This window comes from Protomyctophum bolini (genome assembly GCF_963924005.1).
Source record: "Protomyctophum bolini genome assembly, chromosome: 7".
Taxonomy (NCBI): domain Eukaryota; kingdom Metazoa; phylum Chordata; class Actinopteri; order Myctophiformes; family Myctophidae; genus Protomyctophum; species Protomyctophum bolini.
In genome coordinates this window covers 1,605,785-1,618,930 of record NC_137868.1, presented here as the reverse complement: position 1 = coordinate 1,618,930, position 13,146 = coordinate 1,605,785, and the positions used below count along the sequence as shown (strand labels likewise).

At 46.5% G+C, this 13,146-nt stretch overlaps 1 protein-coding gene across 1 annotated transcript in view; it reads right to left on the bottom strand.

Moving 5' to 3' along the window:
- The window catches only part of osgin2 (oxidative stress induced growth inhibitor family member 2), a gene marked incomplete at its 3' end in the record, with an annotated part of 13,020 nt that extends 6,909 nt beyond the window's left edge, over window positions 1-6,111 (bottom strand). Inside the window, 5 exon segments of the mRNA XM_080767638.1 lie at window positions 151-242; window positions 1,310-1,348; window positions 1,350-1,502; window positions 4,465-4,601; window positions 6,033-6,111. Coding sequence (XP_080623764.1) covers window positions 151-242; window positions 1,310-1,348; window positions 1,350-1,502; window positions 4,465-4,601; window positions 6,033-6,102 — 491 coding nt within the window. The 5' untranslated portion in view covers window positions 6,103-6,111.
- Between the last annotated feature and the right edge of the window lie 7,035 nt (window positions 6,112-13,146).

The following is a 13,146-nucleotide window of genomic DNA, read 5'->3' as shown; positions in this document are numbered from 1 at the left end:
AGTCCAGAACCTGTATTTAACTGGTATTAGTCCAGAACCTGTATTTAACTGGTATTAGTCCAGAACCTGTATTTAACTGGTATTAGTCCAGAACCTGTATTTAACTGGTATTAGTCCAGAGCCTGTATTTAACTGGTATTAGTCCAGTACCTGCGCTTTCCGTTGGTTAGGTCACGGTAGTTAACACCAGGAAGTTCCATCCAGATACCAAGGCTAATAGTCAACATGGAACCCTCCATCGCCTATAAGGACAAGACAGGAGGACATAAGACCAAGTCTCCTTCATCCTTGGGGAACAAAGTGTCATTTCAAGTATTATGTTGCAATAGAGACAAATGACATGACTTATCCTCACTGTTGGTCAGGAGCAGATTCGTTGTGTTATGTCGGTGCTTTTCGAGTGTCTCTCACACTCACACTCCTTAATATTTTTTTGTTTTGTTAACAGCTTAAATATTGTATTTGTTTCATAAATAGTTGATGCCATTTGCTCATGTGTGGTCCAGCCCTAAGGAATGTTATTAGCATGTCTTAATACTTAATACTCCCCGCCAGGATTAATTAATTAATTAATTCAACTCGTATTGCTATAGGGTTTTTCCCCCGTTCAACACTTATTTTGAAGAGCCAAAAATCCGCGACCGGATGTTAAATGCTGTCTAACTAGTGTGTGTGTGTGTGTGTGTGTGACGTGTGTGTTGTCGCATATCACTTCCGGTCTCGATCACGCTGGGCGATCAGAAAGGACTACCGCGACGATCACAGCGTCGGCTCTGAGACATGGAATAAAGATTGTTTTGACCACAAATGCCCTCTGGGACAAGGAGGAGATAAAACAGATAACAGATAGAGTGCACACGTGGCCTTAAAGGACCACTTCACCACTTTTCAACCTATCTTCATATAATAGGTCCTCACTAATAATCATGAAAAAATTGTGCATTTTTTTCCTACTCGGTCTGTGTCTCATAGGAGGGCTGTGGGCAGTTCAGAAACCGTCTTCCAGTGACATCATCGATGGGAATACAAGCTAATAGAAACTGCCGGCTTTCTAGTCCTGAAAAGTTGCAATGCGAAAATGGAAGCCATCGCTCTCGCGATAATGAAAATCGAAATAGGTTTGTAAAGAATATTGTTTAAAAAAACAATCTGCCTAATGATGATGTCACTGGAAGACGGTTTCTAAACTGCCCACAGCCGTCCTATGAGACACAGACTGAGTAGAAATGATTATTAGTGAGGACCTATTATTTGAAGATAGGTTGAAAAGTGTTGAAGTGGTCCTTTAAAAAAAAGCCGGTCCACTTACGTGCCACGCCCCTCCGGGCGTCGCCCTGCCCAGCACCAGGGTGGGGCATGTGCTGCTGCTTCTCCCTCCGCCACTGCAGCACGGGAGGGAACTCGTAGCCGAAGTCGGCGTTGGGGTGCATCAGGGTGTCAAACAGCACCGCCACGGGGTTCCCAGAACGACCCTCCAAGCCCTCGCTCAGGTATTCCAGGTCCTGCACACACAGAGACACCTTATACGGTCATGGCCCGAGTCGAGTCACTTGCTTTGCACACACCTGGAATTTGTCTTCTATAACTGGCTGCGTTTGGCATTGATAGAACGAAAATGACGATTAAGGTTGAGACTGCGCTGCTACAGTACATTCTTGCGGTTATGTTTAGGTGAGGGTTTGAGGAGGCTTGTCGGCTCCCAGCATGTGCAGTAGATCGATAAGATCGGCTTGATAAGCACAACCTACTGGGAACTATCGGGTGATTTTCACTCGAATCCGTTGGGCTAACCCAATTTGTTTCTTTTTGTCTTATTATTATTATTTTCTTTCCATAAATCAATGCTTATTGAGAAGCCTTTACGTCTGTGTGTGAAGGCACCTCTTATCATCGTCTCATTCAGGCCAATCACAATTTGCGTCCTCACCTTCGTCTTCTACAAAGATGTGTCTCCTAAAGCTGGACACATAGGAGGGGCTAGTGCCCCTCAAATGCAAATTGAACCAATGAAAAGTATTTAAAAAGTGCCTCCATTGGAACTTCAAACTGTCTGCTATAAAGCAGCTAACTCCACCACCTCTCCCCCTCTCAGACTGTCTGCTAAAGCAGCTAACTCCACCACCTCTCCCCCTCTCAGACTGTCTGCTAATGCAGCTAACTCCACCACCTCTCCCCCTCTCAGACTGTCTGCTAAAGCAGCTAACTACACCACCTCTCCCCCTCTCAGACTGTCTGCTAAAGCAGCTAACTCCACCACCTCTCCCCCTCTCAAACTGTCTTCTAAAGCAGCTAACTCCACCACCTCTCCCCCTCTCAGACTGTCTGCTAAAGCAGCTAACTCCACCACCTCTCCCCCTCTCAGACTGCTAAAGCAGCTAACTCCACCACCTCTCCCCCTCTCAGACTGTCTGCTAAAGCAGCTAACTCCACCACCTCTCCCCCTCTCAAAATGTCTGGTAAAGCAGCTAACTCCACCACCTCTCCCCCTCTCAAACTGTCTGCTATAAAGCAGCTAACTCCACCACCTCTCCCCCTCTCAAACTGTCTTCTAAAGCAGCTAACTCCACCACCTCTCCCCCTCTCAGACTGTCTGCTAAAGCAGCTAACTCCACCACCTCTCCCCCTCTCAGACTGCTAAAGCAGCTAACTCCACCACCTCTCCCCCTCTCAGACTGTCTGCTAAAGCAGCTAACTCCACCACCTCTCCCCCTCTCAAACTGTCTGCTATAAAGCAGCTAACTCCACCACCTCTCATGCAAGTACAAATTGACAATGTAAAGTAAGTCACAATACCAAGTTTGATGAGGCAGTGTTGCATTGTTTTAAAAATGTAAGGTTTTCTTCATTTCCTAACTATTATGAGCTGTGATTTGATCCATCACTCATAAACACGCGACACGTAAATAAATAACGTACAACTAATAATCTGCAAGCTTGCAACGCGTCACAGAATCGTTGTAAGCTTGTAGAACTATTTCCGGTGAGTGAGACGCTTGAGTGAATCCAAGTGACTGAAGCCTCGGAAACCCAGACGTTTTTATTTCCAGGGAGAAGTAAAAGGTCTGGGGCCGAGTTCACTTCGGCATAGAGTAGCGCAAACGTCGCTCACTCTCTGCTGATTTCTGATCGCCTGCACCTTTGTAAAATTGACGCGCACACGTACACACACACACTCTCTCTCTCTGTCGCTCTAATTAATAATAATTAATAATCTCATGTCATGTAGCTGAGTGTAGTTTCTCCTATATGCCCAGAGCCATCTAATAGAAGAGTTACGACATTGAGGGGGCAGAAACCGAGCGCTGTTCATGCAGCCTGAACTGAGACAAGCTGGAGTAAAGGGCCGATTCATACTCCTATTTTACAGCTGTTTCGGCGCTGTAGAGCCGAAATGATTTCGGCTCCTCAGAAATTTTCAGTAGCAGCGAAGAGCCGACTTTAGGACGGTACCCCCCCCCCCCCCCCCCCCCCCCGAACCTCAAATGACGTCACATTGTAGGCTCTACAGCGCCGAACCGACTTTTATTCTGCTCTAAAATAGGAGTATGAATCGGCCCTTACATTGTGTTCGACGAGGGCGGCGCAAACAAGAGCTATTTTAAGCATGTGTGCAACATGACAACGGTTTTAAAGTATAGGCCTATTGTAAAGTAACAACTAAAGTCTCTTTAATGTTTATGTTGTACTATTACTACACAACAAACAAAGATAAAGGGATTTAAGATGCCCTGAGTCCAACGCACGATACCGATACAGAGTGTCGTGATCTCGTGTTGTGTTTATAGCTATCTAGCTATATATCTGGTGTTGTGTTTATAGCTATCTAGCTATATATCTGGTGTTGTGTTTATAGCTATATATCTGGTGTTGTGTTTATAGCTATCTAGCTATATATCTCGTGTTGTGTTTATAGCTATATATCTGGTGTTGTGTTTATAGCTATCTAGCTATATATCTGGTGTTGTGTTTATAGCTATCTAGCTATATATCTGGTGTTGTGTTTATAGCTATCTAGCTATATATCTGGTGTTGTGTTTATAGCTATCTAGCTATATATCTGGTGTTGTGTTTATAGCTATCTAGCTATATATCTGGTGTTGTGTTTATAGCTATCTAGCTATATATCTGGTGTTGTGTTTATAGCTATCTAGCTATATATCTGGTGTTGTGTTTATAGCTATCTAGCTATATATCTGGTGTTGTGTTTATAGCTATCTAGCTATACAGTATATCTCCTCACTCAAATGTGCACACGTTGCAGTTTGGTCAACTCCAAAGCAAACTCCACACGTCCCAGCATTTTATTTACATGCCATAGTGTCAACCCCCCCTTAACCCCCTGTGTCGGATCTGTGCTTAGACTGGCATGTTCACCGACACCGATTTGGCCCGATATGAGAAATATGGGCCGATCCGATACCGATACCGTATCGGGACATCTCTCTAGTCTAGTTCCAGCTCTACCTGCTCCGTGACGGGCAGGTGTTTGGTCTCCTGCAGCTTGCGGTAGAGGATAGGGTTGGGGTGGACAGCTGCCGTGTCCAGGTAGGGCTTGTATCCGCTCAGCAGGTAGGACAGACAGATACCTGACGGCCCGTTGCCTACAGAGAGACACACGCACAAATCTTTATTTCACATTCACATTTAACAAGACATTCTTGAACACAAACAATAGTGGAACAATAAGTGCTTCAGGATACAGATCACGGGTACAGGAAGCATCGCCTTCTCCATATATGGCGACTGCCAATTATTGCAGACCAGGACGTTATTATTTTTTTTATACCACGATTTTGTAACCCATTTTTCACCCCTGTGTCAATCATCTAATGTGATCCTGGGCTCTACACACCCTCCGACAACCTGGGGAGAGCAACGGACCTGAACTCATGATTCCTTCATGCCTGAGTGTCCAAGTTGCTCCTTTACACCTGACAGGGGGGAGTTTCCCTGGTTGGACGTATAGCGCGTGGAAGGAACACGTTATTCCAACCAGTTCCTTTCCCCTCCATCAGGCGCCCCGGCTGGCCAGGGGGAGGCAGTATAGAGACCAGGATTACTGCATGTTTTTGTGAGGGTATACCTACCCTGAGGAGTACCTACCAGGAAGTTCTACATGCCCATATTTGTGCACGTACAACTTCCTGGACTCAACTGCGCATGTTTCTTTCCTTCCAGCGAGCAACATGGCGTCCGCCGTATACGGCCTTCGCTTCTCGTCCTCTCCTTTAGACAGTCCTTGCCGTAAACAAGGCAGTGAGCGGCAGCGCGCATGCGCGGAACACCAATAAAAAAGGTCCTAAAGACATACACGTCCAAGGCCTAAATCGTGTACGTGCGAGTCTCTGTATGTGTGCACGTACCGTACGTCTGTAATCGTTCGCCCCGTCGACTTCAAATTCGACACCACCACACGGAGTGCCGTGCCCGGTGTCGAGTCGGTCGGACACACGGTTGTCCAGAACCACCACAAAAGGTGCAGGACCTAATGGGCCTATAAGTGTCCTCACCTGTAGAATTCCCCAGCCTCCGCCTCGGCCAATTGATTGCCAAGGCAACCCCCACAACTTCCATTTGATTACTTAGCCAGTTCACTTTTCACAGTCAGATTGCACTCTTCGGACGCAGACAGGCAGATACAGAGATCTCCATATATGGGCACAAAAGTGACACAGACCGACGGTTGAAACGGGTGCTATGACAACGGGTATTGCATACTAGGTTCTCGGGGTGTAACGATATAGTAACTGCATCGGAAAATCGATTTTAATTTCAGGAATCGAAGTATATAAAAAATGAAAACAGCAACATTGACTTTGTATCGTTTTGCAATGGAAATAATCGATTGTCGAACGACAAGCCTCCTCATAGCCTCCCCTAAAACATAACCGCAAGCATGTCGCAGCGCGGTCCTAATATTAACGCATGTTCGCCAACCTTAATCCTGTCGTTTTTTTTGTTTGTTTTTTTCACACACACACACACACACACACAGTATATGACCGGCGTTATAAGGAAGGTCACTGTCTCACCTATGATGACCACGGGCAGGGTGGGGGGCTGGTGGTCCCGTGGCAGAGCGCTCTCTTCCAGGAGGGGCATGGCTACAGCCAGAGCACTGAGGAGGAGGAGGAGGACAGAGAGATGATGATGATGATGATGATAACGGTAGATACAGTAACGTTCCACACTCTATACTCTGTCTCCTCTACGTGTCTCTCCCCTGGAGCTGTCCTGTTGTCTCTCTGTCTGTCTGTCCTACCGAGACACCGTCTGTCTCCTCTACGTGTCTCTCCCCTGGAGCTGTCCTGTTGTCTCTCTGTCTGTCTGTCCTACCGAGACACCGTCTGTCTCCTCTACGTGTCTCTCCCCTGGAGCTGTCCTGTTGTCTCTCTGTCTGTCCTACCGAGACACCGTCTGTCTCCTCTACGTGTCTCTCCCCTGGAGCTGTCCTGTTGTCTCTCTGTCTGTCCTACCGAGACACCGTCTGTCTCCTCTACGTGTCTCTCCCCTGGAGCTGTCCTGTTGTCTCTCTGTCTGTCTGTCCTACCGAGACACCGTCTGTCTCCCTCTTGGTTTGTCCTTTATATAATTATACTATCTGTCTCTCTCTCTCTCTCTCTCTTCCAGTGCCTCCGTCCGTCTCGTCTTCCCTAGCACTGCATTGTCTATGTCGCACGCCCCACTGTACTGTCCTCCAAACCGGCAACGGCACCTCTCGGCTTTCCCCCAAACTGTCCGTCTGACGCCAAGTTGGAAAGGGCGGTCTAACAGAGGCAGCGCCAGTTGGGGTTGTGCTGTGTGTGTGTGCTGTGTGTGTGTGTGTGTGTGTGTGTGTGTGTGTGTGAGAGAGAGAGAGAGAGAGAGAGAGAGAGCGCGGGAGGGTTTGTGTCTACAGACAGTTGTGGGTCATTTGGTGTCGGACGGAACAGACAGGCTCAAACTGGCCTGCTGTCTTTGTCTGGGGCGGAGCGGCGCGGGTGGCTCTGCTCTGTTGTTGGGTTAGGGTTCTGTTGTTGTCCAGACCCACTACACTGTGTCCCTCCCATCAGCTGACCCACTAAACACACACACACATGCACTATACACACCGCACACACACATGCACTATACACACCGCACGCACGCACGGACGCACACACACTACGCACATGCACTACACACTGCACACACACACTACGCACATGCACTACACACACACACACACACACATGCACTACACACTGCACGCACGCACACACACACACACACACTACGCACATGCACTACACACTGCACGCACACACATACACACTACACGCACGCACGCACAGTCGCACACACGCACATTGCACACACACACATGCACTACACACACACGCACACGCATGCACACGCACATACACTTCTATTCATCCTGTTATTGTGGCCCGCTAACATACCCCCCCCCCACCACCCCCACCCCCCTCTACTCTGTCTGGGTTAGAATCCACCCGCGGTAGAAAAATAAATAACTACATTTTTATATCAATACTGCAACGAAGAAATGATCTGTTACAACAATAAGATAATGATCTGTTACAACTATAAGATAATGATCTGTTACAACTATAAGATAATGATCTGTTACAACTATAAGATAATGATCTGTTACAACAATAAGATAATGATCTGTTACAACTATAAGATAATGATCTGTTACAACTATAAGATAATGATCTGTTACAACAATAAGATAATGATCTGTTACAACTATAAGATAATGATCTGTTACAACTATAAGATAATGATCTGTTACAACTATAAGATAATGATCTGTTACAACTATAAGATAATGATCTGTTACAACTATAAGATAATGATCTGTTACAACAATAAGATAATGATCTGTTACAACTATAAGATAATGATCTGTTACAACAATAAGATAATGATCTGTTACAACTATAAGATAATGATCTGTTACAACTATAAGATAATGATCTGTTACAACTATAAGATAATGATCTGTTACAACTATAAGATAATGATCTGTTACAACTATAAGATAATGATCTGTTACAACTATAAGATAATGATCTGTTACAACTATAAGATAATGATCTGTTACAACTATAAGATAATGATCTGTTACAACTATAAGATAATGATCTGTTACAACTATAAGATAATGATCTGTTACAACTATAAGATAATGATCTGTTACAACTATAAGATAATGATCTGTTACAACAATAAGATAATGATCTGTTACAACAATAAGATAATGATCTGTTACAACAATAAGCAGGCCTACACGTGTACGGAGTTTACAATGTAAAAGAGTACAAAAGTATTGGCATCAAAATCTACTCATAAGCACAACTAGAAAGTATATATACTCATTCTAATGCAGAATAATGTAATGCTCAAGTAATGCAGCACAAATACATCAAAATGATAAGTACAGTATACTTGAGTAAATGCACTCGATTACTCTCTCCACCACTACTGATTGTGCTAACATACACAACACATACACCCCCCCCCTTTGTCTGGGTTTGAATTCACGTGCCCCCCTCCCCCCCCCCCCCCCCCCCCCTCCGCCCCCCCGCCCGCCACAACAAACCGCACACACCCTAACCCAAATACGCATGTGTGTCCCTGTCCGGCGCGGGCCGTCCCGTGGCCCCGGGGCGAGCCGTCCCGTGGCCCCCGGGCGAGCCGTCCCGTGGCCCCGGGGCCCCGGGCGGGCGGGCGGGCTCTCTAGCCCTTTAAGACCTGTCGAATGCGTCTATGTCACCTCGTAGCTTTAAACCACTTTTAAACCGTCATTTTAAACTTTAGCTGTTGAACAATAGCAGATCTAAAAGCTCATACAGTATATAGCACGGCACTGCTATCATTTCAACATATTTTCAGATGGGGGGGGGGGGGGGGGGTGGCAGGCAGAACTGCTGACACATAGAAACAGGTTCAGTTGAACCTGGTCTCATAGAAACGGGTTCAGTAGAACCTGGTCTCATAGAAACAGGTTCAGTAGAACCTGGTCCCATGGAAACAGGTTCATCAGAACCTGGTCTCATAGAAACAGGTTAATCAGAACCTGGTCTCATAGAAACAGGTTCAGTAGAACCTGGTCTCATAGAAACAGGTTCATCAGAACCTGGTCTCATAGAAACAGGTTCATCAGAACCTGGTCTCATAGAAACAGGTTCAGTAGAACCTGGTCTCATAGAAACAGGTTCAGTAGAACCTGGTCTCATAGAAACAGGTTCAGTAGAACCTGGTCTCATAGAAACAGGTTAATCAGAACCTGGTCCCATAGAAACAGGTTCAGTAGAACCTGGTCTCATAGAAACAGGTTCAGTAGAACCTGGTCTCATAGAAACAGGTTCAGTAGAACCTGGTCTCATAGAAACAGGTTCAGTAGAACCTGGTCTCATAGAAACAGGTTAATCAGAACCTGGTCCCATAGAAACAGGTTCAGTTCATCAGAACCTGGTCTCATGCCGGTCTCAATGGACTACCGTGTTGTCGCTTCCCCAAAACAACAGATTTGTGACCAGATTCTGACCGGGCCTCTCGTTCGTCTGTTGTGAAACGCGTTGCCAGTGAGCGAGTGTGTGTGTGCGCGTGTGTGTGTGTGTGTGTACTGTTACATGGGGAGGGGGGGGGGGGGGGGGTGTTTGCGTGTTATGTGCGGCGCGGCCCATTGTGCGTGGACGCAGCCCGCCCCACTAAATCCCCCCTGAGCGGGCCCTATAATCCCCACCGCCGCTGTTTATGTCACCCGGACACCCTTTTCACACACACCCCCCCCCCCCCCCCCCACCACACGCCCACATCACCCACCCCCCGCCTCCTCCTCCCCCCACTGCCCCCCCGCCACCGCGAGCGCGGGAATGTGGCAGCGCCCGGCATGCAGACAGACCCCCACAACAGCAGCCGAAAAACAACCCACCACCAGCCCCCCTCACCTCCCCCCCTCACCCACCCCGCCATACATGCAGACAGAACCCCCACAACACCAGCCCGAAAACATCCACCCCCCCCCCCACCACACCCCACCCCACCCGGCCATATATGCAGACAGAGACAACAGCAGACGAAAACAAGCACCCATGACCTCGCCATACATACTGTACATGCACTGACTGATTCCCGCCCAGACATGCTTCCATACAGCCTGTACCGACCCCAAGACGATGGATTTTGAGAGTGACGTTATGGAGATGTGTACCAATGCCAGGGTATAAGTGGCTCTCGATGGTGACGTAATGAACCAATGCCAGGGTATAAGTGACTCTCGATGGTGACGTAATGAACCAATGCCAGGGTATAAGTGACTCGATGGTGACGTAATGAACCAATGCCAGGGTATAAGTGGCTCTCGATGGTGACGTAATGAACCAATGCCAGGGTATAAGTGGCTCTCGATGGTGACGTAATGAACCAATGCCAGGGTATAGGTGACTCTCGATGGTGACGTAATGAACCAATGCTAGGGTATAAGTGGCTCTCGATGGTGACGTAATGAACCAATGCCAGGGTATAGGTGACTCTCGATGGTGACGTAATGAACCAATGCCAGGGTATAAGTGACTCTCGATGGTGACGTAATGAACCAATGCCAGGGCATAAGTGACTCTCGATGGTGACGTAATGAACCAATGCCAGGGTATAAGTGACTCTCGATGGTGACGTAATGACGATATGTTTCAGTGTCGGGTGGATTAACGGTAATGCCTCTATAGTATGTATACATGTATGTAATCTGAAACCTATACCTTTATTACGTTACCATCGGAAGCCAGTTATATCCTGTCATTGATACATATCTTCATTACGTCACACTCAAAAATCAATACCACATAGCATGCGCATAAAACAACCCAAGTGACCACTATACTTTTCAACGTACACATTACATATACATGTAGACAACTTACACATACATAATTATACAAACATACATACGTTAGCTGTTAGCTTAAAGGACCACTTCACCACTTTTCAACCTATCTTATAGGTCCTCACTAATAATCATGAAAAAAATGGCGCAATTTTTTTCTACTCGGTCTGTGTCTCATAGGAGGGCCGTGGGCAGTTCAGAAACCGTCTTCCAGTGACATCAGTCATCTAGTCCTGAAAAGTTGCAATGCAAAAATGGAAGCCATCGTTCTCACGATAATGAAAATCTTGCTTGACCAGGGGAGATATTTTGCACTTCAACTTGAGGGCAGTCCTACTACTTAAAAGTGTCCTTCTCAACACCATTCGTACAGCTTTTTTTCACGTCCATTATTTATTCTATAATTGAGACACTACGGACAACCATTTGATGACATTTAGCCTCTCAGACCCAACACTTATTTTGTTATCGTTGGATGAGATTTTGTCGACAATTCCATGCCATTATAGGAGCGATAACACATAACAGGCAAAACGTTGATCAAAATAAAACATATTTTACATTCTTCAAATTGTGTGTATAGACTTCTTGTAATCCATTAACAATAATTTTACTGTAGTGGAAAATTATTCTTTCATGTCAGACTCTCGTAAGAGTTAAAGATCTGTATACGCTGTAGGGTCCATTTGGTTACCAACTCTCTGCTGCATGCAGGGGACCACCTGGAACCCCCTCAGGGACCTCAGGGACCACTGGTGGTCCCCGGACCACCTGGAACCCCCTCAGGGACCACTGGTGGTCCCCGGACCACCTGGAACCCCCTCAGGGACCTCAGGGACCACTGGTGGTCCCCGGACCACCTGGAGCCCCCTCAGGGGGACCACCTGGAGCCCCCTCAGGGACCACTGGTGGTCCCCGGACCACCTGGAACCCCCTCAGGGACCACTGGTGGTCCCCGGACCACCTGGAGCCCCCTCAAGGACCACTGGTGGTCCCCGGACCACCTGGAACCCCCTCAAGGACCACTGGTGGTCCCCGGACCACCTGGAACCCCCTCAGGGACCACTGGTGGTCCCCGGACCACCTGGAGCCCCCTCAAAGACCACTGGTGGTCCCCGGACCACTGGTTGAGAACCACTGGTCTAATTCAATGACTCCAACATGCACATGTAGACATTAACATACCAATTTAATTCAATCCCGGATAATTAGTATAGCTTTAAAAAATATATATAAAATAATAAAATGATGCAATGGAGCCGTCATCCTATAGCCCGCTACGTCCCATGCATCCTCACTGCTGTTACATCGTAATCAGTGACCTACTGAATTCAGAGTCCAGGGGTCCTGTCTATCTATAGAGATGTCATGATTTATGTTGTTGTAGGCCTATAAGATGAGATGATGAGAAGTGAGATCATTGGTTTGTTAAAAAGATTTTTAATGGGCCTATGTATTAGAATTTAGCCTGCTATATAATAATTATTATTATCATTGTCTATTATGTCATTAGCCTATATAGGTATTGTTTTATTTAGGCTTCAGGTTAAAATAATGATACATTAAAAGACAAACAACAAACAACAATGAACTTAAACAACATGAAATAATCTAGCTATAGCCTGCCAATGTTATATAAGGCTACATGTATAGCCTAACATTAAACTGTTGTTATTAATGAATGGAGAGCATTTTAAATGGTGTAACAGGGTCCTCCCTATAAACACTTACAGTCATATTTACAATATTACATCATACAGAATGAAACCATATACTATAATTGCCATCCCCAGTCCCCACTGCTTTTTTTCCTATGTATTTATTTGTTTCTATACAGCTATAAAGCCATAGGGTGGTCACATAATTCGATAGGGCACCGATGTCTGTGTGTGTAGAGCCGAGCGAGCCGCACACATGCATGAGGCGAACAGCGTCTACTGTAGCCCATGTCATCAACCCTGCTCCTATAACGTTACGTCATCATCGCATCATGGTGGAGGTCAAACAGAGACAGACATACAGTGTGTGTAGTTATTAGTTAGTGATGATACCTGTGATAGTGTTGGTCGTAGGTCTCTCTCTCTCTCTCTCTCTCTCTCTCTCTCTCTCTCTCTCTCTCTCTGTCCTCCACACACCGACACCTCGCTGTGTTCCGCTGCCGCCGCGCTGCAGCCTGCCTCCCGGTAGCCCCGTATAAATAGACCGCTGGGTGGGAGGAGGAGTGAGTGGAACTATAGGCTACTAGTGCCGTTATATGCCAAGGTCTCTCTCTC